At 42.5% G+C, this 24,872-nt stretch overlaps 2 protein-coding genes across 4 annotated transcripts in view; one reads left to right on the plus strand and one right to left on the minus strand.

Annotated features, from left to right (window-relative positions):
* Positions 1 to 21,880, minus strand: part of slka (STE20-like kinase a) — a 29,047-nt gene extending 7,167 nt beyond the window's left edge. Inside the window, exons 1-13 of one of the 2 annotated variants that reach the window (XM_061837112.1) lie at positions 21,291 to 21,880; positions 16,280 to 16,444; positions 12,707 to 12,755; positions 12,129 to 12,278; positions 10,327 to 10,399; positions 8,882 to 9,076; positions 8,405 to 8,486; positions 8,127 to 8,258; positions 7,012 to 8,043; positions 6,723 to 6,853; positions 6,302 to 6,425; positions 4,282 to 4,461; positions 1,913 to 1,984 (exon numbers count right to left, since the gene is read on the minus strand). In XM_061837112.1, coding sequence (XP_061693096.1) covers positions 1,913 to 1,984; positions 4,282 to 4,461; positions 6,302 to 6,425; positions 6,723 to 6,853; positions 7,012 to 8,043; positions 8,127 to 8,258; positions 8,405 to 8,486; positions 8,882 to 9,076; positions 10,327 to 10,399; positions 12,129 to 12,278; positions 12,707 to 12,755; positions 16,280 to 16,444; positions 21,291 to 21,440 — 2,535 coding nt within the window. In that variant the 5' untranslated portion in view covers positions 21,441 to 21,880. The remainder of the gene's footprint in view (positions 1 to 1,912; positions 1,985 to 4,281; positions 4,462 to 6,301; positions 6,426 to 6,722; positions 6,854 to 7,011; positions 8,044 to 8,126; positions 8,259 to 8,404; positions 8,487 to 8,881; positions 9,077 to 10,326; positions 10,400 to 12,128; positions 12,279 to 12,706; positions 12,756 to 16,279; positions 16,445 to 21,290) is intronic. The other variant, XM_061837113.1, reaches the window with a different exon arrangement.
* Positions 21,881 to 23,268: 1,388 nt separating this feature from the next.
* sh3pxd2ab (SH3 and PX domains 2Ab) overlaps positions 23,269 to 24,872 on the plus strand; it is a 64,771-nt gene continuing 63,167 nt past the window's right edge. For both annotated transcript variants that reach the window (XM_061836852.1, XM_061836853.1), the window contains exon 1: positions 23,269 to 23,402. In XM_061836852.1, coding sequence (XP_061692836.1) covers positions 23,331 to 23,402 — 72 coding nt within the window. In that variant the 5' untranslated portion in view covers positions 23,269 to 23,330. The remainder of the gene's footprint in view (positions 23,403 to 24,872) is intronic.

Raw genomic sequence — 24,872 nt, forward strand, 5'->3', positions numbered from 1 at the left:
ACCCGACAAAGTCAACTTCAGCCACAACGTCAGATAAAAGTGCCGTTGTTAAAATGACATTTTGTTAGGCCTATATTTTGAAATAAGCCTTCCAATTTTAAATATGGCTACAAGCAGCTGACAATCAAAATGTGAATGTGGTATAATTAATGATGGGTTTAGCCACGCATATTAGATGGGAGAGGAAAAAAAATAAATGTTGCAATTTACTATCTCCTTTCTGTCTCGTATGGAGCTCGTGCACTTGACGTCACCGTTTTCACGGCGCCATATTGCAGGTCAAAAGGAGCTGCCCGACATTGTGGAAGACTTTGAACCGGAGGAGAATAGTCACAATACCCGAGACCTGTTGCGCTGTTGGCCGTCACAACAGACGAGACAAGATATTCAAAGAGATAATTCTATGGAATACCAGCTAAAAAGACCACAAAATATCAATGGATTTCGGCAATTAAATATGACGGATGGTGCCCAACCAAAATACACACACGCCTGCGTAGCGATCATTTCACTTCAGGTAGGAATTATTCTTCTCAATCTCAAATTACCAAGAAGTATTTATAATGCCAAGTTAGCCCATTTGAGAAAAATGCGAAATTTAAAAAAAAAAAGAAAAAAAAGTGTCGCAGAGGAGTGTGTGTGTTGGAGGAACCGACTCCCTGTCCACCCCCCCAGTCATAGTTAATGAATGCGGTTTGTGTAAATCCAGGGCTCATTTATTGGTATTTGTATTGAATACCGGCTGAAAAGATCAATGGATTTCGGCAAAGGTTAATGTGTAGCAGAGTACGCTTCTGCGTTCACCATCCGTCTCCCCGTTGAGAACAGATCCAGCAACAAAGTATTTGTATGCGTTCAGGCTTTTCTATGCTTTCATACTTTTCCGTGTAAATCTCGACGACTTACTCACCGGATCCATGCGTAGATCCAGTTGTCCAAGACAAGCGGAAGCGAATTAACAGTCCAATTTCTTATCGGCGAAAACATCGACTTCGGCATTTAATGTGGGTCCTCTATGCCAAGTCTCTCTAATTTTTCCACGTACCTTTGTTTATTATCACCTTCTAAATGTTTAACGGTATTGGATAAAACTCTGGGCGTCGTGTTAGAAGACATATTTTTGTGTCGTCTCAACGGAAATTAACTAGCAACAATGCTTTGTTTGACCGGCAATATGGCCAGTCACGTGATTTCGGTGACGTTGGTGCACAAGCTCTATACCTGCTTCTGATTGGGGCTCATTCATTTTCCCAAAATCGCTGTTTTAAACCAAAATGGTCTGTTCGGTACTGGGCAAGGATCTCATTTAAATAGACATCTCCACTCAATCTATTGTAAAGCAGTGAAACTGGTTTACAATTCTCTCCTTTCCACAGGGCGTTTTGAGGTAGCATGTGACGGGGCGTGTTGATGTGCCATTAAGGGGCGTGGCCTAGTGGATGACAGGCAGCCGGAGGCGGCTGAGGTTGGCTGGAGTCCCGTCTCGCATCCTCATTACGGTATAAACTGAAAAACTAATTCAAGGAAAGGTACTACTGCATCTGGATACGATTACGAGGTGAGTCTCAGTATCACACTCTGGAAAACGTCTGCTTAAAAGCACCGCAGCTCCGACGCAACGTTGAAATCCAAGACGGACGGACTCACACGGAAGCGGCCACTTCACCACCTGTCTGACAATCCCAATGTAAATAAAACAAAGACACACTGGTGGAGGAGAGCAAAGAACCACTGCACACAAAAACACAGCAATGACATCACTCCGAACACACCAGCGCCCATGCTTACACGTTACTTGGCTTGAATAAAAACTGCGCTGTCACTTTACACACATCTAAGTATGGGCTGGAAAGAGAGGGTGGGGGAGAGAAAGAGAGAAAGAGGGAGCAGAGAGAGTAGGGGGAGGACTTACATCCTGCATCTGAGCATTGAAGAGTGCGCATGAGGACAACTGAAAAGACTGTATCATAACCTGGGCGACCGCCTGCAGAGGAGAGCACACAGCGCACACTCGCCCTCGTCAGCGACAAGGAGCAGGCCGACCATTTCTCACAGACACACCAACACAACACAGACACACCCACACCCACACCCACACACACACACACACACACACACACACACACACACACCGTGGAACAGGCTATTTCATTCCCACTTTAGCAATATTGTCAAATTTGCCAAACGCAGCACAAGTTGTGAATAAATGTTAGTCCACATAATTTCGGAATGCTCAGCTTGCCTGTCATGCTATTAAAGTAGCTCACGCGTCTTGAATCCAGTTTGGCAGTTTTTGTTAGCAATATCCATGCCTTTGGTATATGGAGGGTTATTTACTTGTCATTTTTTGATAGCTGCTTCTAAATGGAGAAAAAAAAAACACTTAAAATAACTTGTATGAAAGTCACCTAATTATACCAGTGACCATCAATACTGAATTATGTTCATAACGCGATCAACTAATTCGATGCTAAATATTTTTCATGTTATTGTAATTAATTAATGGGCTAAACTTCTTATAAATGCTGTTTTTTTTACAGTCAAACCTTTTGATTTGAACATTTTGTCAAACCGTAAGACGAATTCGGCGGCACGGTGGGCTCTGCTGGTAAAGCGTTGGCCTTACAGTTCTGAGGACCCGGGTTCGATCCCACCGCCTGCGTGAGTTTTCTCCGGGCACTGCGGTTTCCTACCACATCCCAAAAACATCCAACATTAATTGGAGACTAAAGTTTCCCCTGGATGTGCTTGTGAGTGCGGCTGTTTGTCTCTATGTGCCCTGCGATTGGCTGGCGACCAGTTCAGAGTGTACCCCGCCTCCTGCCCGTTGACAGCTGGGATCGGCTGCAGCACTCCCCGCGACCCTTGTGAGGATAAGTTGGAAAGAAAATGGATGGATGGATAAGACGAATTTACTGCAGTTAACAAATTATCTAGACCTACAATACTGTACTGTATCTTAATATTGTGATTGCAATAAATGAAGAGCGATTTTTTCAAGCGCCACTTGGTATATCGAAACTCCGGAAAAAGAGATTGCACTGTACTCTTAAGCAGGAGTCGAATGTTTTACTATCCCTAAATGGAGTACACATTAAAAAACACAAGCGTTCTTCTTGATCACCACTTGTTACGTTTGTGAAATATTGTCTCGAGTGGCTCATATTTGCCTAATCAGGTCTCTTAAATGCGAGAAGGAGAGCGTGAAGAGGAGCAGGGAAGGTGTTGGAGAAAGAAGACGCCAGTAGAAGTTTGTGTTTTACCTCAGCGGTCTTAAGAAGCGTTAGGTCCTCCTTTAACCGCTTCATGAGCTCTTTTTGCACGTGTTTAGGTGACTGTCCAACTTCCTGTTTCGCCTAGAAAGTATTGTATTTGGGCAGAAACCGCTGATTCAAAGAAAATGTAAAAAAAAAAAAAAAAAAAAAAAGCCTTTTGACAAGATTATCCCTCAAGAGTAGAAGACATGCAGAGGCTACGAGAGCATCCCGCCACCACATTAGATTGTACCTATTGAGATTAGTTTTTGCAGATAAATTAGTCATAAATTTGATACTTTGATAATGTCGAGTCAGCCATAAGTGAGAGTTTTGCATCTTATATATATTTATATATATAAAAGCCAAGCAACTGAGCTAGAATCATCACCCAGAATTCCACAATGCTGATTAAATTTTTAAAGAATCGATTAAAGATGAGTCAGCTTATCCTTATTCCCACACCACCATAGAGAAAAACTGTCACACAATCACCCAGTGACCAAAGCGATATCACACACTCATTCCAAAACACATGGTTAGGTCAACATAGTGCAGTTCAACTTCACAAAAACAAAAATTCCAAAGTCAAAACTGTTTCATCAGAATTAGTAGTCATATTGCTGCCGCAAGCAGAAGCGAAGAACCACAATAAAGACACTGCAAATTGCATCATCACCATAGCAACAAAGCGCATTGCCAAGTGGCAAACAAAGCTTACTAATAAAACAGCTGAAAGCCAGAGATATGATGATGATGATGATGATAAGGATGAAAATGTCTTGGGGCACCTAACAAAGCGTTCTGCTGCTGTTGTGCAACCCGGATTGAACTTGCCTTTAAACTGCTCCGGATGTGAATGAATAATGGATATCAAAACATGCACGGGCTAAGACTAGGACAGCAATATGCGACTGAAATGACTCTGCCAAGAAGCTGCCATGCACAATTTCAAGTCTCCTATTTAGGACACGACATGCCGGCACCGCCATCGAGCCAGCGCACCTCCATGCAGGCCTCCACGTACCTCTTTCTTCTTGTTCTTCAGCATGTTCTGGAACTTGGAGAGTTCCTTGTCCTGATCTCCTTTGATGCGTTTTGCTTCGTCCCGCAGCCGACTCGTGTGATCCCCCTCCAGACGCTCGATGGTCTGCTTCTGCTTCTTCTCCAGGCCCTCCACTTCCTGGTCGTATTGGCGCTTCTTAGCCTGAACACGTGAAAAGACCCAATCAGACGAACGGTAACAAAGTCTACGCACGTGCCGAACTTGCGACTAGACCAAAAGGCTTTAATACTTCACAAAAGTAGACTGTGGGTACATTAAAGCATGTTTACAATTTGAAAGAGATTAGCGACGAAGAAGAGGGGCAGTGAGAGGACTGAGGGATAGAGATGGGAAGGATGTGCAGCAGGGAAGGGTGATTAAGGATAGAGATGGAAACGTGTTGACTGGTGCCATTAGTATGCTGAATAGATGGAAAGAATACTTTGAGCAGTTGATGAATGAAGAAAATGAGTGAGAAGGAAGAGTAGAAGAGGCAGGTGTGAAGGACCAGGAATTGGCAATGATTGGCAAAGGGGAAGTTTGAAAGGAACTACAAAGGATGAAAAATGGTAAGGCAGTTGGTCCTGATGGTATACCGGTGGAGGTATGGAAGCAATATGGAGAGGTGGCTGTGGAGTTTTTGACCAACTTATTCAACAGAGAAAATGTCTGAAGAATGGAGGAAAAGTGTGCTAGTCTGCATTTTTAAGAACAAAGGGGCCTTGCAGAACTGTGGAAACTAGAGAGCAATAAAGTTGATGAGCCACACAATGAAGTTACTACTTGGGGTCAACAATCAATAGCAATGGTGAGTTTGGTAAGGAAGGGAAGTTGGCGGAAGGTGTCTGGTGTGTTATGTGACCGGAGACTCTCTGCTAGGATGAAGGCCAAAGTTTATAAAACAGTGGTGAGGCCGGCCATGATGTACGGATTAGAGACGGTGGCACTGAAGAAGAAGACAAATGTCTTAATGCTATGAGTTATGCAATAAACTTAAAGACGAGCCGACAATGCAGCCTAATATGAGGAAGTAGAGCACTAAGCGCTTAAAATCATGACTGACTGCTTCTTTTTGCACCGAAGCATTACAGCTATCCGGTTTTAACCGAACATGCTTAATCAAATGTGGCTCACCTAACAAAAACAAAACAAAACAAAAAAATAATATAAGAATTTCAATCTTGAGGTGACACAAAGCACAGGAGCTCCCGCAGAAGAAGTTTTACAACACTTCAGATGGTTGAGTGTTTAAAAATAGTTAATTTGTCCTCAAGGCATTTTCAACACTCTAAGTTGGTTAATACATAAAAATAGACAGACAAATGTCAATTGTGACCATATTTGAAAATACAGGGTTTTCGCATGACAGAAACAATATAACCACATCAATTTTCCCGAGCAAAATGAGTTGAAAGGGCATTCATGTTCCAGTACCCCTGCAAAACAAGAAATACTTTTAAAAAATAGAAGCATTGCTGGGATAAGGCCAAAGTCACTACTGTTCTGTTTTGCCTTTTTCAGATATCAAACAGTGATGGCAGAGGAGAAATATGAAGGCCACAGAACTGGAAATGGTACTTGTTACCACCTGCCCACAAGTGCAGTCTTTGTTCTGGCTGCTCAGCACAACGAGTCAACAATAGACTGAGGTGGACAATGCAACAGAATGTAGCCAAGCATGAAATAAGCTACATTTATAGGTGACTTTGAACCATTTGTGGCAGTTTTTAAATGTTGGACTGACAGTTAACTGAAATTGGTTTCACTAGTTCAATGGCAATGTTTTTCTTTGAAATACAAACAGGAAGTTGACTAACGAAGGTGTTCAAACTTACAACAGCTCAGCTGTAAAACGCTATATAGTAGAGATTATTTAGACAAATCTTCACCAAAGTCGCTCCGTAAGATTTAGTGCGACGATGAAACAAAGCGTCTCACTTGGCGGAGGTTGGCCGAGCCGAAGAAGGAAAATGAAAAAAAAGTTGCGGTGGAAATGACTCACTGTCGTTTCCTGTTCAAAACGCCGCAATATCTGCTCTCTCTGCTGCTGCAGCTTGTTGCTGAGCTCTTGCTGAGCTCTCTGCTCCTCCTTCTGCAGCAAGCGCAGCTCTCGGAGCTCCTGCCGCCTGAGGAAACCACAGCATGCCGCCATGTCATCAGAGAGCTGCAAAGGGAACTCGCCAATATATGCACATCTATTCCTCCTAGCTATTGACAACATAAACCCATTTATAGTACAATAAAGTCCATCATTTGCTTACAATTATGTCCTCGTGTCATCATGATTTATGTCGAGAAAAAAAAAAGTTACAGATAACCCATTTGGGTTGAGTGATGAACTATTTAAAGGCATGCTTTCTAAATAGGTCATGTTCCTTTTAGGACCGTCAGACTAGAGGGAGAGATTAGAACCGGGCACTCACCTCAAGAACCTCATCTCCTCATTCTTGGCGTCATCGTCTGTCACAATCTTTGACGTTGTCACGCTGACCTCCACGCCGTCCACCATGAACTTGCGCGTCTTTTTCAGGGTCTTCTTCTGCCGTTTTGACTCCTAGGAAGTAAAAAAAAAAAAAAAAAAAAATCTTTAGGCTGTCAAGTAACACCTTTGGCGTCGCCTCACAGCAATTTGGTTATAATAAAGATATGAATGAATGATTATATAAGTGCTGATATTTGTTAGTGTTAGAAGAGAAGGTCAGATGAACCCACCTGTACAGACACTGACCCGCCTTCTTTGCTTTTTGACAGGAAGCTCGATATTGACAGATTGAGGTCCAGGCTGCTGCTGTCAGCAGCCGAGCTGCTTCCGGAGTCGGAGTCCTTCTCCAGATCCTGCTGGCTCGCAGCGGGACTCCCCTGCTCAGTCTTTGTCTCAGAGTTGGTTTCGCTTTGGATCGTAGCGTCTTCTGCGAGCGTCGCGTCGTCGTCTTCCTTAGTTGGGAGCGCTGGCGCCGCGTCCTCAGAGGTGTTGATCACGTCGTCACACACTCCGTTTGAAGGTTTGACCTCATTGAAGGTCTGGGAGTCCTGCTCAGGAGACTCAAAAATCTTCTCTTCAGATTTTTCTGGAAGAGACTCGTCCCTACTCAACTTTGTTTCTGTGTCTCCCACTACGTGTGCCTCTGCATGACTTCCACCATCAACAATAACATCCGTGCCGTTGGCCATATTGGTCAGGTCATGCTGAAGCATGTCGTCCGGCTTACTCACTTGTTCGACCTGTACCTCTGATGCAGACTCTGGTTTGGCACGCGCATCCTCAAGCGGCTCCTCTGATTCTGCAGATCCAATAATCCGCTCATTTGACTCATCCTCTTTGGTCACCTCTTCAGGCTCTTTTTCAAGTTCTAATACTTGTGGAGCGTCATTTATTTTTTCATCCCCCCCCTCTGTTTCTTCTGTTGTCTGCGCTGCATCTACAACTTCTTCCTCTAAACCAGTCGGCTCAGCGAGAATTTTGTTAGCTTGGCCCTCGGGCTCCATTAGCTCTAGTGAGGCGGGCTCCTCCATCAGCCCAGAGGCGGCGTCTTCATTACCGGTCTTGGGCACCTCGTTGAGTTTTCCCTCTTCCGTCTTTTCAGGCTCGCTTCCTCCAAGACCTTCATCTGAGAGCTTATCGCTGGTCCCGTCTTCTGTCTTTTCTGTCACGGACTCCAGCGTGGATGAATTTGGTGGGACTTTGTCTTCCTCGGAGCTCGCCATGCTCACGTCTGACGAGGCTCGCTTGTGTCCACGAGCGGCCTGGATCAAAACACAGAAAACGATTAAAAAAAAAAAAAAAGACTTTTGCTGAGCTAAACCACAAACTGGTTTTAAGTTAGTACCACAGGTGTATCGGGCTCTTCCTCCTCTTCCTCTTCTTTGCTGTCCTCAATCTCCTCTGTGACTTCAGCCTTTGCCTCTGCGATGAGCTCTCGCAGAGGTTTGCTGTCTGCGACGCTGGCGACAAATGGATGCTGCCGGGATGGAGGGAGAGATGCACGAAATGTAATTATAGAGCCGTTTACTGATTCGTGAGCAGATCCGCCCATTACTATCAGCTATGCAGCACGTAGTCCAGAGATATGCAAGCTGGAGGCAATGACGGGAGCTTGGCATCCACCTGTAGAAGCTGCACTGGCCCCCACCGGTTGTCCACATTCTTGTCGAGTGCTCTGCGGAGGAAGTCGTTGAATTCCGGTGTCCTGCAAATCATTTTGGGGAACGAAAGGCAGATAAGACAGTTCCCCTCACTGGTTGTTCGGCATAAAATAATTAACAAACCCCCACTATATCGCAATTCATTGTCCGTGTCCCTGCTATATTGCTGATTTTGAAGTGATAATTTTACATTATGTATGTAGCTAAGTCCGATTGTAGAGTTGTGAGCCTTCATCCAGATGAATAGCAGTAAGAGAGAACTTGTTTCCACAGAACAGAAAACAGAACATTATTGTGTGCTCTTTCTAATGGTCTCTCTATACTACAATAATACTGTATACACGTTTATATTTTATTGTACCCTCTCTGCCCCCATAGTAAACAAGGATTTCACTCTACAATCTCAGACGTTAAACATACAAGCTATCCACCATCTCACCAGCGGGAGGGTTGCATGAGTGTGGGCGGCTCGGACTTGGCTATTTTCAGCAGAACTCTCATGGGATTCATCTCGTGATTGGGCGGCTCGATCTGCGCCAGCTCAATCAGGGTCACCCCCAGGGACCAGATGTCGGCCTTGTAGTCGTACGGGCGGTCCTTCGACGTCTCGCACATCACCACTTCTGGCGCCATCCTGTACAGCGACAAATGAGTGGATTGGCAATTACAATTACTGGATTTCTTCTCCAAATAATGGACCTTTCCGACCTGTCAGTCGTACAGTAATAGCCAATCAGATAGCCGCATTGTCTTAACCCCTGGCTTGACACGCCCCTCTCGCCATATTGTCCCACAAGGAATGCTGGTTGTCAGTAGCGTCCGCTTGGAAAAGTTAATGTTACAAAGAAAATGGTAACAGTGTTTTATAAATTGCAGGAGAACAACTTTCACTTTGTTAGTGTATCACTGACCTCCTGAATGAAGTGTGTCATGTTTTATGCCGAAGAGTTGGGTTAGTGATACGTAAATGCCCAAGAGAAATGTCTATTTGCCTATTTGTATCACATCTGACTTTTAAGAGAGCCCTGGCTTCGATTACGTGCCAAATCAAATAAATACACCCAGTCACTTCTAAAGACTACAATGATATTACTCGTGATCTTTCCAAGTAAAAAGTACTCACCCTGCTTTACATGCGCAGTACAATTCCACTATTTTATCCTGTTGGATCTCAACACGAAGTTTGTGAGGCGTCAAACTTTTTTTTTTTTTTTTGCATCGATCACCAACATTTCGCTGTAACTCTGACATTGCTTCCTGCTCCGTCCAAAATCTTAATTCCGTGTACATATCCTTGTGTTAAATAGTTGAGACCTCTCTGCAGAACTCTCTTGGACAAGTCTGACGCATTTGGCAAAAAAACATACCCCAATATTATCAGGAATACGCGATAGAGAATCGACTTCAAACATGTTGTGTTCAGTCGCCATTTTGGAAGCTTGTGGGACATTGTAAGGGGGCGTAGCTTAAGATCATCATTGGAAAGGTCCATTGTTATTCAAGAGACAAAAGCCACAAAAAATAAATCTCTAATACTCATCTACATACACATACACTGTTTTGCATAGCCATAGTTCAAACCAATAATTAATACAGTGCGAATGCTTGGAGTTTACTTGTGAGAGCTGGAGGATTTATTTGATTGGTTGCTAAGTCCTCAAGAGTAATTCTTTTAGTTACATGAATGACTGGGCATGTGTCTGGGAATTCGAGCCCAAGCCTGAGGTCATCCAACACTCAACAGTGTTCGGGGTTTCCCCTCGTCCTTTATTTTCCGGCAACTTTTGCGACAGCACGCTGAAAACTGACGCTGTCGAGCTGCTTTGACAACAATCAGATAAAAAAGGGTTGAATACCTTTTTGTATTCTGGCCGAGTGACTCACCAGTATGGCGTTCCGATGAAAGAATCTCTCCTCTGCAAGGTCTTCGTGTTTTTAGCAGAAACCCCAAAGTCCGCTGAAAATGAGGAAATGAATTCATTTCTCTATTCACTCACAAAGTCAGTGACTCAAGTGGACATTTTTTATACAGCCCCAAAACAGCTTTTGATTATACTCAAAAAGGGATTCCCAAAACTGTCAGTTGCGACTGCAGCTCTTCTCACCTCACATGCACTATGCACACATTGCAAAGAAGCAGACATATCATTAATTCCCTTAAAGCTGCTTGATAATTATTGCTTGCCAGGCCCCGCCATCTTCTGCCTACAAGAGCATGAATCATGCAGGATGGGTGCTACAGGAAAACCATGAATAGATTTGGAATCTTACACAATCTGACGTACTGTAGGGGCTGTACCGACTAGTCGACCACTCAACTTTATTCCTCCAATGACATTTCGAGTGTGATTTTGACTAACCGCGTTCTTTTGTATTGCTTTTTGAGACGCAATACAACTGATAGGTGCGCTGAATAAAATTAGTCACCTCAAATTATTTAAATTGTCTTCTGAATGTCGAAAATTCTCTACATGAATGAGTCAGCCCGGTTGTGTCAACACAGCGCTCTGCGGCGTACACTTGTTGAAATCACACAGCTCAACCGGGCGCCGCGACGCTGATGGGAGCCCGAAAATTGACTTAACTAATTATCCCCTTAAGCCTTTAAGAGACTGAGCAGGAGGCTTCTAAGTGGCCACCCAGGACACGGGCTGGAAAAGACAACAACTAATCTGCTTTTGTTCTATGTAGTATTCTGCTGAGCATTTTAGACTTGAGCTTTGCGTTAAGAGGAGTGATCACTTCCAGGATGAATAATCCTGCCCAATTGGTGATGAACAATGAACACCCAACACAAAAAAACCCTTGTGGTGGGGTTGATGCTTTGTTTATAAATTTGTGTTGACGCCTATCTGCCAATCACTGATGGTACACATACAGTATAGTTAGGTCGTTAGTGAATTAGTTAGCGTGTTTGTGCTGGTAGTTACAGAAGTCACGACAAAACTTCACATTGAGAATAAATCTGAATGGTTGTTTGTCCTTGTTACAGGAGACCAGTCCAGGGTGAACCTAGTCTCTTTTGCTCCAGCTCTTTCGCCACTTTCTTGTATTATGTACAGTGAGTCCTCGGGTCTCGACCTAACACGTTTGGACTTTACAACGCCCGTCCCCGTCCGCCATTTTGTCTGGCTAATGCTTGTCCGTGTTTGTGCGCCGGGATTACCTTCGCATTTTTCGCCCTCCTTTTTAGACATTATTACCCCAAAGAAGAAAGCTGTATCTTTTTGCAATGCTTCTGCAGCCATGAGAAAATCTGTTATCTGTTAAGATCATAAAAAGATTGGCTTCAGTCGATCTACCGTGGTTATAAATATTAAAGACAAAGCCCGTATTTTAGTGCATGTGAAGGGTTCCGTTCCTATGTCTTGTACAATGATCACAAAACAAGGTTCTTTGATACTTGTTGAGATGGAGAGGATTGAGGACCAGGTTCCTTTGCAATAGCTAAGCACAGCCTCCCCTCCTTCTTCTCCATCCACTTCTCAGCAGTAATGCTAAGTACATCATCTTGTTTATTTCAATATATTTGTTTTTTTTTTTATACAAAGTATTTTGATGTAAATTCTGACTTTAATGGTGGAATCCGACTTAAGTCGAAATTCGAGTTAAGTCGCGACTGTAGGACCGAATCTCAGTCGTAGACCGAGGACTCCCTGTAGTGCGTTAAGTATATTTTCGATTACCAAGTTTCACTTCTCCCTCTAGGGAAAGGAGAATGTTGCCAGCCTTCAGGTCTCTGTGGATGATCTTGTTCTCGTGCAGGTAGACCAAGGCCTCCAGGGTCTGCTTACACACCACACGGATTTGGGGTTCAGTCAGAGGCCTCTCTAGTTCTGAAAAAGAATGCGGACGATAATTTGTGACTCACATTTTCTTTCACATTATTCCGCGTTGTCACAGCGTGCGTTCTGGCCAGTAAGTAAGTAAACATCAGCTGTGATGGAGGCCCATAGCAACGGGAGAACAAAACTCACTTGTATGAGAGGAAAAGTTTAGCGTTCAAGTGGAGTCAAAGAGTGGCTATGCATTCAACAGCAAAGGAAATTAATGGCTGTTTTTCTATGGAAAAGGACGCCCATTCACGGAGTGGAGATGTTTCAGGCATTGGTACTGCTCCTTGAAACCGGAGCTACAATAATTATATACAGGCCTGGAATGGCCTCTTTTACCAGAGAGAGAAGAATGGAAAAAAAAAAAAAAAAAAAAAAGTGCATAAAATAAAAAAAGTTGAACAGAACTTTATGGTGAATGAGGGACTTACCCAGCATGATGGCATCTACTGCGCCACCCGCACAGAACTCAATCAGGATCTGCGCAGAGGAGAACAATAAAACATCCCGCGAGACGAGTTTAAAATGATGTGCTTTAAAATGAGGTCTTTATTATACGTCGGACAGAGTGACCTATAAAAGGAAAAACGTCATCGATTAGAACACGTTCCAAGAGGCTACTCAATTGGAGCGAATTATCAAGGGAGTTTTAGTCTAACTGTTGAATCAGCGCCGACACAGAACTCATTTCAACGCAATGGTGGCTGTTCCTCCGGATGAAGCAAGGAAACACGCTTAACGTGAAATGACTCGAATCTGACATTTCATGATACATTTTATTGAATTCCTCATCTTTTGTCTACCTATTGCTATGACGATTGTAATCATTTTTTGTCGAGGGTGAGCTGGAATCTATCCCAGCTAACTAACACCCTGGACTGGTCGGCAGCCAACCACATGACTTTTTTTCTTCTTTTCCTTTTGGCTTGTCCTCACTCACAGCCACAGTCCTCTTGTCCTCCCTCACAACATCCATCAACCTTTTCTTTGGTCTTCCTCTCGCTCTTTTGCCTGGCAGCTCCATCCTCAGCACCCTTTCGACCAATACACTCTCTCTTTCGCCTCTGGACATGTCCAAACCATCGAACTCTGCTCTCTCGAACCTTGTCTCCAAAACATCCAATTTTGGCTGTCCCTTGAATTTCTAATCATATCCAACCTGTTCACACCAAGCGAGGACCTCAACATCTTCATTTCTGCCACCTCCAGTTCTGTTCCTGCTGTTTTTTCAGTGCCACCGTCGTAATCTGTACATCATGGCCAGGCCTCACCACTGTTTTATAAACTTTGCCCTTCATCCTTGCAGAGACTCTTCTGTCACATAGAACACCAGACACCTTCCACCAACTGTTCCACCCCGCTTGGACCCGTTTCTTCACTTCCTTACCACAGCCAATCACATGACACAATAGACAAAAAAATGCATTTGTTTCATTTTTAAGTGGCAAATGAAAATCAATGAAAACGTTCTTTTGGTATTTTGTTTTTAATTCAAAAATAATAATAATAGATTTTTTTTTCAATGCAATTTTAGCCTCAAGGCTAAAATATGAATTTGAAAAATGATGTTTAGGACTGATTTTGATTTTAATTATATCCATGAACTTGTCAGATACCACAAGAAAAGACCATCAAGACAGCAATCCATCAGTCATATTGTATCAAGGTTACATGCGCTACATTCATACAATGCTTGTTACCAAACTTCAGTCAGGGTCAGGCTTCAATTTGAAATACTGAACAATTTGGCAGCGTTTTTGTACTTTTATAACCGTTGAATGTCATTTGAAAATTGACAGAACAAATGACAACTACTTACTCACATTCACACACCAGCGCAAAGACAATGTGCAAAGGAAGTCCGGACCCTCAAGCTCAGGCCTCATAAAGGTGTCGTCCAAACCGCTACTTTGCCACACCACCAACTTTGTCGTCTTCTTAATCAAAACGTCAGATACGACACGGGACTTTACTCCATGCAAGTATAAGCACAACTTGCTTTTATCTGAACGTTACTATTTCTATCGGGGAACCTGACCTAATTCTATTGCCACAAATATTTTATACTGTGTACGACGAAATGGACCCAGCATCTACTTTTGACTTCCGTGCTCGTGTCCGTTCCATTACGGAGCCCTTGGGTGGTATCAGATGAGGGACAAAAATCAATCCAACCTACCACCCAACACTGTCTTCCATTCATGGATGGACACAAAGAGAGAAAGGCAGGTGTTTGTCAGCATGACATTTTCACTTATTATCTACTTCCTTTTGACTCTTACTAGTGTTAACAAATCTATAACTTCACACGAATTTCAACATCCTGCAGGAACAGCAACCCGCCATTTCCCCCTCCACAAATTGTGTAATAACAACTTCCACAACAACGCATGCGGTTATACATTCATCAGGCTAGTTAAAGACAAGCCCCGCCGAGACAACCTGCCGTGTAGGTCTAAATTATTTACGGGCACTTTCTCCGGCGTCCAAAACGGCTCCATTATCTCAGTAGTGAATGTGGCCCCGTGCTCCAGGGACGGGTCACATGAAACCGACTGCCAAGACGTAATTGCCGAAGGGTCTCTCGCCCTGTCCCGCGCAGCGTGAGTTTACTGAGAGTGTACTAAAACAGCACAAGGGCTCAACTTTGCACTCACTGCAGCAATGTCGAATAAAGTGTTTAACACAATTTGTGGTAGTTTAAACGGAAAATGAAATCCGTTCTAAGGTAAAGATCACTTTACAAAACCAGTACAAGTCTCCATGGGAAATGTTTTAATTTAACATTGAAGTTAGGGCTACATGATTGAAGTTTGACAGGATTTTAGAACTTTTTACAAGGATTTTGTTTCCCTAATTAGCTGACATGTCTTGCTCACACTAACAACATGCGTAAGAACACTTCACAAAACCATCATCTTGCCAACTTATTGATTTGATAGAAAACATTCATGAAAAAAAAACAACACGCTACTTTAAATCCTGGTAAGAAAGAAACATTCCCCAGTCCAGTGCAGGGTCTCCCATTAAGTCACACAATTTATTAAAATAACAGTCCACGTGATAAGAAAAGATGGGACTGTCAACTAGCCACCTAGTTAGCAGCTTGCATTGGCAGTCACTTACTTTGCTGAAATTTACATTTCTCCTGTTTTTTTCCCACTTTTCACATTCTTGAGCCTTTTCCTATGACTTCGGTGTATTTTGCCCCAAATTAGGGGTTCTGTGTCTGTACCACAGATCAGATTTGAAACCTTCTTTAGCGTGTTTACTTAAAAAAAAAAAAACTACTTAAAAAGTCTATCCACCTGACCCTAACACTAAAGGTGCTATATAATTTGTGTTAGCTTTTATAGTATTGCATAATAACCATAAGTTAGATCGTTACTTTAAATTACTAAATTGACGACTGAATACAACTAATGGTCTAGCATGCCTATGAAAGCATGATAAATTATGTGGCCTTGGGTATTCAAACATATGGCCTTTAAGAGCTCATGAAGACCGCGACAAGATATAATAAAGCTCTTCCCTAGGCTGATTCAAACTGCTACGCTGATTAGCGTTTCCATTAAAAGGTTTAAAGAGCGGCGATTATCCACAGCACCCCCCCCCCACCCATTTTCTGGAGCAAGACTGTGATAGGAAAGCAAAGGCGTGACGTTTTTATGACAGTGACCAAGACTGTGATAGGAAACCAGACGTGTGACATTTTTATAAGTGTCTTCTGCTCTGACACTTTTTGTGGCTCACAAATTCTTTTTCTTCCTCTGCTGGTGCTTATTGTTACACTGAGGCGTAACAATGGTGCCACATGAGTGTTTTTCACCGCTCAAAAGTAGGTGAATGTGGGTGAAAAACAAAAATGCACCTAAATGAGATATTCAACTGCAAAGCTTGAGAGGAACAACAAGTGGGTTGCCCTAAATTGATGTCTCTGTGCACAAGTGCTCCACTCCCTACAGCTCGTCAGCTTTTAATCAAGACAACAACATATTACCTACCCAGAGTTTCCCCTCAAAATAAAACGCGTCCAACAGTTTAACAATGTGATGGTGGTCGCAGGAGGCCAGGATGTCGATTTCCACCATGTAGTCCTCCAGTTCGTCCTCAGTCTTTGTGTCAATAACCTTGGCGGCGGCAAGGGTCCCATTCTGTTTGTTCTGAGCCTGGAGGGAACAATGCAGCATTGTCATGTTAATTATTACCTTTCGACAAAAGTCACACAAAACAATGCATTTTCATTTCTAGCTCGGGTGTAGCATTGGTCATTGTGATGGGACATTCTTAACAATAATCCATATCAAGATACATATTTTCCGCACTATAAGGCGCACCGCATTATAAGGTGCACCTTCAATGACTGGCCTATTTTAAAACTTTTTTCATAGAAAAGGCGCATAGAATAGACACTACAAGAGAGGTTGGGGTTATGTCATGCATCCATTAGACGGAGCTGCACTCAAGGCTCAATACTGATCCGTATATATGGCGAACCGGATTATAAGGCGCAACGTCGGCTTTTGAGAAAATTAAAGGCTTTTAGCTGCGCCTTATAGTGCGGAAAATACGGTAGTTTGTCTCATAACAATAAATATGAATGCATTAGAGTGTAAGAAAGGCAGCGAGCAATCTTGCAGCAGGATCACATCTCCATTAAGAGATTTCATAAAGACTTCATAATTATAAGGGATGGATTTACACGACAGGCCCAAGTGCCCAAAATTCTGATTTAAAGCCTACTTTTGATCTGGTCCATTTCCATGTGCATTTGAAATGACAGATATCCGCTTTGGATGAATTTACACTGATGGAACACATGAAGCAAAATGTTTGAGCAGCACTTCTACTGAATAACTGGGGAGTATCAACATAAAAATAAACAACGCATAAATTATTAAATGGATGACAAATAGCTTTAAATTGGCTTGAGCTGACTTTTCCGCCCATTCATTGAAATGAGGGTAACCACATTTGCCAATAATATCACAGTGCCACTTGAGTGCAAAACAAAGACACTTGAACAACGTAATGTAAATCCAGCCAAGGGTACGGCCATTTCTGCTACAGAAATGACCCACAGCGCCAGTAACAAGTCAAAACTGTCTCAAAGCTTCTCATCTGACCCACTGTCACTAACGTTCGCTCACTTCCTCACGCTGGTTTTTCCTTGCACCCTCCTGTCCGCCCCCATTACTGTAGTCAGGTGTGACATTTGGCAATTGTACATTTATGGAACAACATCTCATCAATTAATACACATTGGGTACCAAAAAAAAAAAAAAAAAAGTAGCGGTGACAATATTTTAGGGCCAGCTTTAAATCCTGATTAACTCAGACCCAACGTGAGAGAGTAAAAAGGAAAATGAGGGAAGGACGGAGTGTAAAGATTGGAACAACTGATCCTGTGTTTACATAGTGCTAACCTGACACACGCCCGTCTCTTTCCGTCTGCATGCCCTGACGTCAGTGTCAATTTTTGTCTCTCATATTTCACGCAATCTGAATCGCACCATGTCGAAAGGTATGAGCTGTCGGAGGCGACTATTGCATGTCAGTGACCTTCATGCTCCTCTTTAGGAAACACTGGCCCGGGGTTGGGTGCACTTGGTTCTGGCAGCTACGATGGCTACGATGATACATTTGTTCGCAAAGTTACCAATACAAATGTATAAGCTAATCAAAACTTTGCAAAACTACAACAAATAAGCTGGAAAAAGCAGGTTGGATAATGCACAACAGTCTAACACAATTATACTGTTGTTGTTGTTACAGAGATAATGTAATAGTTTTCTTTCACTTTATCAATTATTACATTGTGATACGATCGTTATTCTTTGTTATGCTGCGATTCCCATCTCTACAATCCATCACAACATTGACATTCTGTCCCAACAGTCTTGAAGAGTCCTGAGGTCCAGATAAATCAACTTCAGTATCTATAGAGCTGTTGACAGACTCCTGGCTCGCGTCGTAGCAACTTACTCAGCTAATAAGGAACTGCAAAACGGCAAATGGGCCATTTCTGGACAATTAGCAGTATTATTTAATCACAAGAGTTCCAGGAAGGAACTCCTGCACTGACGTCGAAATGGCCACAAGGGAGAAAGCTAAGCACTGCATTAAATAAAACAACAATTATGACAAATTGCATTCCCACTGATTGTATTCTGATTACTTCAATGCAGACAACCTAGGTAATAATTAGGACTGAAATGATTTATGGAATAACTAACAATTAGATCACAAAAAACAAAAAAAAAACATTGCCATGGAGTTTCGCTGCCAAGGAGTTTAGGCACTATCCCCGTGAAACTTGCTTGATAGCAAATTTCAAACAGTTTGGTTCTCTTCTCTTCGGTATCAGTACCTAGAATTGGGTTAGTAATTTGTGATGTGACCATGAGATTTTCCAATGTTAATCTTTGTAATGGAAGTTTTTTTAGATAAATAAGGTACTCGTGAATACTGCCAATATCAGCCATCGATACGATAAGGTAACAATAGCTGACATTAAGTCCTTGCCATTAGCTGGTGCTACATTGCGGGATTGTGACACCAGCAAATCATCCATGTGCATAACATCTTCTGAAGCCAAATATGAAATATGGAATCTCGTTGGACAAGCATTCATAGTGACGGATGCTTCAATGTGGAGTCTTAAATATCACTGTAGAGCAAAATTTACTGTTGGATTGTTTGTTCAGCAATAGGGAAAATGAGAAATGACTCCCAAATGACAACAGACGGCAGCTTTGAGAGCCTGGTCCTGAGCTAAGATTCAATCATGTCATTCCAATCAGAGCACAAAATTCATCACGGACATAAAATTGACCGACACTGACCACAGCCTTTGGGTTTTAATCTAGTTAGGTCACATGTCAAATACGGTTAAGTATTGTTGTAAAATGGTTCGCGCATTTAAATAGCTTGGAAGCACTTGCAGAGTCGTTTGCTCAAAAATCCAAAATGTATGAAAACTCGTGTACAAAGTCATCCGCCATTAAACAGACTTGAACCCAGCACAATTGTGGTTCTAAAACACGAATAAATTCCTTCAAATTGAATTTGTGAGCTCCCGAGTTTGGCAGGTGATGTAAAGTTTAAGGTTTGGAAGGGCCACATTGTCACTTAGCAATTTTTCCTGTGATGAGCAGATGTGCAACCACCAAGTGGGTAGGTACCATAATTTCTCATGTATAATGCGCAACTCTAAAGTGGACCTCAAAATTGTGGAAAACCCTTCTACCTATGTATAATGCATTTTTATGATACCGTAATTTCCAGACTATAAGCCGCGACTTTAGTTACACGCTTTTAACCATGCGTTTTTTGCAATGACGCGGCTAATTTATGGATTTTTTTTCTGGTCGCCAGGGGCACTCGAGCAGAAAATGTAAGAGAGACAGGTGGAATATGTGTCGAGGAAGCCAAGTTTTATGTAACTTCGCGCTTTGTGCATAAATAAAATCAGCATGAACAGACCCTTATCGTGGAAAATGCAAAAAGAAATGTGTATGACGCAGCTTTCAAGTTAAAACCAATCGAGCGGGCTGAAAGGAAACAAAGATGCTGCACGTAAACTCGGCATAAATAAATTGATGGAGAGAAGCTGGAAACGGCAGTGGGAAGAACTGGAGCAATGTAAAAAGACAAAAAAAGACCAGAGGTAATAAAAGGAGGTGGCGTGAACCGTGTTGCTGCTGTGTTACTGCCGCGACTCAGTGACTTCTCCCTGTGTTTTTTTTTTTTTAACCCTTTTAACTGCTGTTACTACCGTATTGTATACTACTGCTGTGTTACTGCCGCGTCACAGTGTTTGGGAAGAAAAGCTAAGGTATATTATTGAAACTTTGAAAACTTTCTGCGTACCATCTTTCTTTGTAAATATCTCATTTCAATGTGGGAACATGCAGCTTATAGTAGACAGGTGGGGCTTATGTATGTACAAAATGATTTTTCCTTTAAAAATGTACTGGGTGAGGCTTATAATCAGGTGCGGCTTATAGTCCAGAAATTAGTGATGTTTTTTATGCTTGATGATTTTGCTTCCATATGATTAAAAAACATTAAGTAGTACCTGTATTTTTTTTCAAATATTCTAAAATGAAGCCTTTTATTTGAACACATAATTCTAATTTGTTTCCTTTAATTTTGAAATTTGCAGCTTTTTTATTTGGTAAATGAGAAAAGCTAGTTGGGCTCATGTTTTGTTTACCCAGTCAGAATTCCTAAGATGGGTAAAATTATTTAAAGAAAACATAAAGGCCCTGGCTAAATAAATTTAATCTTATTTGAATAAGATTCAAATTAAACTGTCAAGCATTTCAGAAAAGTTATCATTTAACAATATAACCAAAAAGAAATTAACAATTATAGTTCAGTCATCAGCACATTTAATTTCTTTTTTTCACAAATTATCCCAGGAAAAGTACATTTATGAGCATAGCTGCCCATATATGCAGTCATAAGTACCTGTTGTCATATTTGAATGAAAGTGTAAGTGGTGATTTTCGACCATTTTGGGGGTAGGGGTGAATGCATATCATACATGAGAAATGAACATGAATTGGCAAAACTATGTCACACAATCGGCCATTTCAAATTCACCCACTTGCAAGCGGTTTGGTGGTAAAATCAATATCCAAACCGCATGGATATGAAACTTAAACCTGCTCATGGCCTCATTTTCAATATTTATGGCCTTCAATGAATTCATACAAAATACAGCACTGTTGGGCAAATAGCTGAAGTTGCACAAAAATCTCAAGTTACACCACCACTGACTCAACACTCAAGTCTCTTTTTTTTTCCCCACTATTTACTTTCACTCAAGTAATTACTTTTACATGACTGATATTATTGTAAAAGTCGCGTTCCTGTTGAGTCCCAGCACTGTGTTGAGATCACGGCAGCTGTCATCTTCACGTGTTCTTACTCGGCAAGCGTGCGTCATAACGGACCGTCAATGGAGGACGGTTACCTAATAACGTGAAGGCGTCCTGATAAAACTACCTTGTAGACTTTGCCGAAGGCTCCATCTCCGAGTTCCCCGATGATGTCCCAAATCTCCTCCGGGTTGACGTCTCGGTGGACGTGCTCGTACTGCTTCTTCTTCCTGTCGGACCCGAGCTTGAAGATCTTGCGAAAATTGAAAAAGGACATTTTTTTTTTTTTTAAGAGGAGCGGGGTGCTAGCGCGGCTGTTAGTGATCCTTCGCTGGTTTCCGCTACAGCTCACAGAAGCTAAATTATCGGGGGAAATGTCATTGAAGCACCGGCGGCGCTGTCAAATTGTAACTTCCATTGCGGGGGCGCCTCGAGACGTCTCGAGCCCCCCGAGGCGGCGACGGAGGAGGAGGAGTCGACCGTAGCGCGAAGAAAGCGCCCCTCCGCCTTGGTGCTGTTTGTTCGACGCGGCTAAGAAAGAGAGGACCACGCCGGTGACGAGCATACTCGACCAAAGCGTCGTCGCGCCTTCATTGAACGTCACCGCGGAAATGGCAGACGAAGGCGAGGCGAGGCGAGGCAAAGAAGCCCCCCTTCCCCCCCCCCCTCCTCCTCGGCCTCAGCTAGCCAGTGACCACACGCTCAACTTGGCGGGCTGGCCTCAAGTTAGCGCACGTTGCCCATGGCGTTTCCGTCAAGCGCTTTCACAATAAAGGCGTCAACGACTACCGTGTCTTACTCCAATTATGATTTTTCTTTTTGCCCATTTTCATGTTCAGCTATTGCAAGCGAATTCCAAACGAGTTAACGTATTTTCCCCTTCCCTCCCACCAAAAAAGAACGCCATCATTTTATTTTTTACGCGTTTCCGTTGTACGTTAGTGTAACTTTTGCTAACTTGACACTATATTAGCTTTGTGAGTTTCCTGTGTTGAAGCCCAACTCGGGTTGAAGTTAACTTCCTGACGTAAGAAAGAGGAAGAACGTTATGTTTATTTTTCTTTGTTGTTGAAAATATATATATAAAAAACGTGTTTAGAGCTTGTAGAATTAAGCTATAACGACCTTATATTGCGCCTTGGGCTATTCAACCAGCAGCTCCACATATTACATTTATGTAAAAAATAAAATAACATAAAACAAGTAAACAGAACATATAAGACAATAAATCAAGGCCGAGGCTCAGGCTGAAGTGTGTAAAATATTTTAATAAATAGAAACATTAATAAAACGAATTAATTCACTCTGGTGCAGTAGGACTATATTTTTTGTTTTGATGGCGTGTTTATTGTAATTTTCTTGCAATAAATAAAATCTAAACTTGTAATTCTGCATTTTATCAATGTATGACTATGTTGTTAACCACCTGAATCACTCGAGTCATCTCAATAAAAAGTGAACTATTAATCAAATTAACTTACGTGCCGACATTAGCAATGCTAACCTTGCTAAACCCCGAAGTACTTGTGAAAAAAAAAAAAAAACATATTGGAAACTGCTCTGTTTGACATGCATTCCCAATAGTTTGCTGGCTTTGCGTCCAAAAATCGTGTTCTCCCTAAAAATGTGCCTCATTGTGTTGTAGCGCCCCCATGCGACGAACCAGACAACTTACCGGTTCCTCGCACGTTTTGTGAGTTTTAATTTCTATTTCTATTTGATTATCATCATGTAAGGCGAAACATGAAGTAATTTTCCTACAGGCCTATCATGTGTGGTCTGAACATGCAGTGCATTCGGGCAAGGTGGGGAAAAAAAGGGACGGTGGGGGCCGCCCTGCACACTCAACTCTGCCTTCCTTCTCTTCTGATTTGTTTTTTTTTTTTTTCCTTTGCTGGTCCAGCCCCCGTCCTCTCCAGAGACAGGGGTGGGCGTGGGGAGGAGAACTCTTGATTTAGCACCACTTTTACTTGGATGTCATGTTTCAGAAGCTCCCAGACCGCTCGAGCGCCACCCTCGTCTTATGGCTTGCACGGGACTCGTCCGTCGGTAGTGTTTAACTTACGAAAAAAAAAAAAAAGTTGCCAGTCTTTGGTAAACTTCCTCTTGGCTTTCATGGGCAAACGCTGTGTTTCCATTTCGTGGTGAAACGTTGACTTGTGTCGAGATGCAGCTCAGGACGGTGCTGGACGTCAATGTTGTGGATGTGCAGAAGAGGAGGAATCCCTCCAAACACTACGTAAGTTGGATGCACCTCAAGTTTTCCTGTAACCTGTAAACAAACTTCACAAAGTTAGATCAGATGCTTTATTATGTTTTTTTTTTTTTTTTCCAAGTCATCATTATTAGGTCACATTTAAACGTATCCTCCAAATAAGCTTGGCTAAGACTTCATAACCATAACCTCTGCAACCATTGCTGTATCTAATAGTTACTATTTTTTTGATGCAAGTGTATAAAGTTTATGTAATACAGGGCTCGACAGACTCACTAAAGGAGCCCAAAAACGTGCATTAATATAACATAATGCATATTTTAACAAGCAATTTTTTTTAAACTTCTACAGGAGTTTAACAGTCGTGTTTACATGAAGTTTGGATAATTGTTGAGATATCTTGAAAAGCTACACAGTTTATAAACCGAAGTAAATTAGCTAAACCACTACATTAATTATGGTGACTAAGCTGGTGAAGCGTTGGCCTCGCAAGTTCTGAGGACCCGGTTCAATCCCCGCCCTGCCTATGTGTGTGGAGCTTGCATGTTCTCCCCGTGCCTGCGTGGGTTTTCTCTGGGTGGGTACGCCGCTTTCCTCCCACATCCTCCAAAAAAACATGCATAATAATTAATTAGACACTCTAAAATGCCCATAGGTGTGATCGTGGGTGCGGCTGTTTGTGTCGATGTGCCCTGCGATTGGCTGGCGAACAGCTCAGGGTGTACCCCGCCTCCTGCCCGTTAACAGTTGGGATAGGCTCCGGCACTCCCCGCGATCCTCGTGAGGATAAGCGGCAAAGATAATGGATGGATGGACTACACTAATGATACTGTCTACACGCCAATCATAACTCGTGCCAATCATAACCAAAGAAAACTAGCACCCTGCTGTACAAAATCACACATAACCATTTGTAAAATGTATCGTTACTAATGCATGAATGTTTATATTTTAATGCTCGACATTGACTAAGCACTAATCACGTAATTTTTGGCACCTCGTCTTCCGATCGACACAGGACTTCTGATTCGCCCGTATGCTGATCTCACCGGAATGAAACGCAGCGTAACGTCCGTCTTCATGCATCCGCGTTAGTCCATTGCGGATGAGAATATAGTAATAATAATTCTATTAATAATGATACATGTCCCAGAGCCTCCAATATGACTGTTTTGGCTTGCATGATGCGCTCTTGAGATTGCCGACTTAAGTAACAACACATGTCTCAGTGGGACCCCAAAAGCCAATTCGTGTAAAGGATGAAATTGGATTAATTAACCTGAGAGTTGGGCTCAATTGCCTCATCCATCTCCTGCTGAGGGGGAGTCGGGGGGGGGGGGGGAATCTCCCCGAGGCCCCTAAAAGCCGAAGGCACAGACTGACAGTCCCCAGGGAAAGAACCCGGACGCAAGGGAAGTCCCCTTTAGGGATGTAGAGGAAGAAAAAAAAAAAAAAAGCCACATCTCTTTATCAATGAGCTAAGCAACTGAAAAT

This window comes from Syngnathoides biaculeatus, chromosome 12 (genome assembly GCF_019802595.1).
Source record: "Syngnathoides biaculeatus isolate LvHL_M chromosome 12, ASM1980259v1, whole genome shotgun sequence".
In the NCBI taxonomy this organism is placed as follows: Eukaryota; Metazoa; Chordata; class Actinopteri; order Syngnathiformes; family Syngnathidae; genus Syngnathoides; species Syngnathoides biaculeatus.